Consider the following 3,817-nt stretch of genomic DNA (forward strand, 5'->3'; position numbering starts at 1 on the left):
TCTCTTACAGCTTGAGCCTAAGTGTGTCGCAGGATACCCTCTAGGTGATAGTTCTTGACTACTTTTTGATAAATAATTCGTTCTTATTGCGAAATCGGAGCACTATTTATCAATCTGTAATAGAAGACGTGAGGAAATTATGTATTTTTTAAATACAAAAATTTTTGAGGTGAAATACCGTATGTAAAAAATAATAAATTATTTAAATACCGGACTCAGTTCTGTTGCTGGCAAAATCTAGAGGACTTTTTTAAGTCGTTTGAACAAAGTAGTAAAACGTTACTCAGAAAAAAATATTTTTAAGATGTGAAAATTCCAGTCTCGGGCCTAGTAAAGATTTAATAAATTACTTACAACTCATTAACCGATGAGTTATAACTCGTTAACTCAGAGAGCGGCAACACTCAATAGCGCAACTCAACACAGTGTTATCCAGGCCTACATTTTATGCAAAAAATGCCTTTTTTTAACAATGTGCCCAATTCGCCTTGGCTATCAAGCTACAGGGGGTCAAAAGGACGTTAATTCCTATGGCGTTGTATCGAGTTATTCTATTGTTTACTTGGGGAAAAGATACACGATTTTCGAAAATTGCATTTGAAAAAAACCTTTTTTAATTCCATCTTTTGCTGGCATTCTCGCAACAGTGCGATTTTTTCAACACAACACCATCTACAGCCGCATAATCATACACATTTACAAAAGAAAACCGGCAAGTAATCAACTAAACAACATACCTGGATATTCAATAGTTTTTCGGTCGCCAGACAAAAAGCAAAAAAACAAAAATAGAATTTCCCCGCTTATGTTGTTATGACTGAACCGAATTTTCAATTCTCTTTCCGACGATGTCAAAACGAATTATGTCGCTCAAATGGTTCTTGAGAAACTTCGAAAAAGGCAGCGTCATGTTTGAGTCGAATTTGCAACTCAAAAAAACACGTAAATCGAAAACTTGTTGAAATCAAGACTTTTTGCAAATACTGCCAACATTTTCTTTCCAAAAATGCCATTCAGTTCTCTATAGATTGATGTCAAAATGAGCGTTTTTCCTCATTTTGCTACCGAGAAAGGAGCAGAAACGCGACTGAAAACATGATACGATATTTCTGTCTGTCTAAGTTTCTGATATACAAAAATCTTGGAGAGCTCTCAACTTAGAAACGGGCTGATAAAATAAAACACGTACAGGATGGTGCGACCAAGACGGGGCGAAAGTATATCAAAACTTGATGATAGTTTCTAAGAAACAAAAAGTTGGAACCTTACCTTACCTGTTTGGACACCCTGTATTTGCTCCTGGGTCGCTCAATCGTTCATTTTCATAAGTTCTTCTGCTGGGCACGGCTGAGTATGGCACCACGAACCTACAGGTTACTATAGTACTACACAAGTACCATACCCTTTGAACTGTTTTAGACCCGGAGGCCGAATTCACTCTTGCTGGCTGGGAGATGTTGTCGCAGAAATGGGTTGTCAATGGATTCACGGAGCTTGTGTCAACAATCCTGTCTACACTCTAGCTGCTCAAGAAGGACTTCTGAAATCTCCTTTGAAAAGAACAGATTTCTCAAAAGGGTAATTACTCATCAGGTGCTTAATAATGTGATGATCAAAGTATGCAAAGTGCTCAAAATGAATTTAATATGAGAAAAAGAGCCGATGGTACAGGCCAGAAGGAACAAAAGTCTTCAATTGGGAGCAAATTGGTCTACAAAGTAACCTTTTCCGATGTCCCATAGAAGTTTGTTCGTGTCTCCAAAATGCATTTAGAGTTAAGCAACTTTTTATTCTTGATCTTTTATAAGTGCCTTGTCCTCTTGACTTGGCGCAGTATCACGTCTTCTTCGTCTTCCGTCTTCTGTCTTCGATCTTTCCTTCTATTATTAATCGGCGAAGTCCGTATTTTTCGTTGCTGAGGTCGTGTCCAACATATTCCAACTTGCGTTTTTTAATAGTGAGCATGTCTTCGAGGGCTGTGGACAAGAAAGACAACAAGGACTTCATTTTTACAAATGATGCAACTCCAAATGGTGTTCTCTGGAGACTCCATTTAAATTTGGGGATTTTCGGGGCGCCAAAGGCACATATTGAGGGAAGGAATCCGACTTTTCTTCTTAAAATATCACCGGCACCTCATGCTCCCAGTGTCTTTTTCCTCCGATCCAGACCTATCCGTCACTATTTCGTGGTAATATGAGAATGAGTAATTAATAAATAATGAGAAAATCAATTCGGGTAGAAAAATTTGCAACAGCAGAAAGCATAGAAATTGGTCTGGCTTGTTGGCGATAGTTGAAAGGTTGAGTCTCGGTAGCCCGCGTTTGTTTTCTCCCCATGGATGGATTTGTCAGCGTTGGAAGCATTGGAAGCTCAAAATGTTAAGACCGAATATTCACAATCTTAAAAATATTAGTAGACTGGAGGTCTGAGAAGGTGGGTGAGAATTTAAAAGACAATTGAACCATCACAAACTGTGGTATTTCGGCAATTGCTGATTGTTTCTTCCTGCCATGTCCTTGAAAGCTTACCCTTCCATTTGATCGAAACTTCTATTTTGTGGACCCATATTTACAGCGACTTTTTGTCCATTTCGGTTCATGCGCTTAGTTATTTTGTACGTCTTTTTCAACACACTGCTTAACCTTAGGTTGTACTTAACAAGTGATGGACGAGCAATTGACCACACAACCGCTATGATGGCATATCATATTTTCGGTCAGATTAGACGAGAAGCCGCCAGCCTATTTACAATGGGATGTGGCAAGGAACATGGGTCTTTATTGAACTTTTTTAGTAAGATGCAGAATATATGCCAGACATTTTGGAATCTAATTAAATGTACTGGCAGGTTTGAGAATACAACAGGAATTGCAGAAATTTCCCGAGGATCAGAGGTACGAAGTCTCTAGGCTTATGTACGGTCTGTCTCAGAGAGTGCGTTTCCTGACCGGAGATGATCTGAGCAAAGTTAGTGCAGATAATTTTGGCAGCTATATAGCGATGCCTGGTGGAAGTGTACAGATTCCATTGGGTTTTGTAGGTGAGTGCTCCAAAGTATCCTTCGGTTCGATTGACTCTTTACATAAGAGCGCTTATATTTTTACTACATGACCCCCCTCCCTGACTTGCAAGCTGGATCCGCCGCTGCTCAATGTACGGGGTTATCCATTTTATGCTTGGGAAAGTAAAGTAAAAAAAACACACAAACTATTCAGATGGAGACGAAAATTTTAATGCAATATAAAGATAAAACCTTGCCATTATAAGTGAAAACGATATCATCTAAATGTCCTCCACGGGACCTCCTACACTGCCCTGCTAAGAGAGAAAGTCGTATCTGCAAAAACGAAGTTTTGGGATATTAAGCAATTTGCAAATTATGACATGCCATCTTCGCTTATTTGCAAAACTGTTCTTTTTTAAGATCTCAATGTGGACTTCACGTTAATAAACTTACACAAGAAATCTTAATATTGTAAATTTCGGGACTTGATAAAAAAATTGACTGTTGTTAGATACGACTTTTTGTTTTAGTATTCTCATACTATTAAGGTATAGCCATACTAAGTAATTTTGCAGTATAGTACTCATGGTTTAGCAAATAACATAAAAGCAAACAACACAAACTTTGTAAGAAAAACATATATTAACTAAAAATAATACATTATCTAATACTAGTAACTTTCAATATCATTTCCGTCCTTCACTGGCAGATCTTACCAAAAAGATACTCGATTTGCCGGAACAATGTTTCGTAATTTTTGCAAGCAGTTTGGCTTTCCTATCCTTGTCAATTCCTTTAGGGGCCAATCTG

General features: G+C 38.0%; 1 protein-coding gene across 1 annotated transcript in view; it reads left to right on the plus strand.

Annotated features, from left to right (window-relative positions):
- Positions 1-1,419: 1,419 nt before the first annotated feature.
- Positions 1,420-3,817, plus strand: part of LOC109538717 (spermine oxidase) — a gene marked incomplete at its 5' end in the record, with an annotated part of 6,804 nt that continues 4,406 nt past the window's right edge. Inside the window, 3 exon segments of the mRNA XM_048664546.1 lie at positions 1,420-1,578; positions 2,651-2,796; positions 2,852-3,043. Coding sequence (XP_048520503.1) covers positions 1,420-1,578; positions 2,651-2,796; positions 2,852-3,043 — 497 coding nt within the window.

The sequence above is a fragment of the Dendroctonus ponderosae genome, unplaced genomic scaffold, assembly GCF_020466585.1.
Source record: "Dendroctonus ponderosae isolate FM_Combo_2020 unplaced genomic scaffold, Dpon_F_20191213v2 Dpon_F_20191213_3, whole genome shotgun sequence".
Lineage (NCBI taxonomy): Eukaryota > Metazoa > Arthropoda > Insecta > Coleoptera > Curculionidae > Dendroctonus > Dendroctonus ponderosae.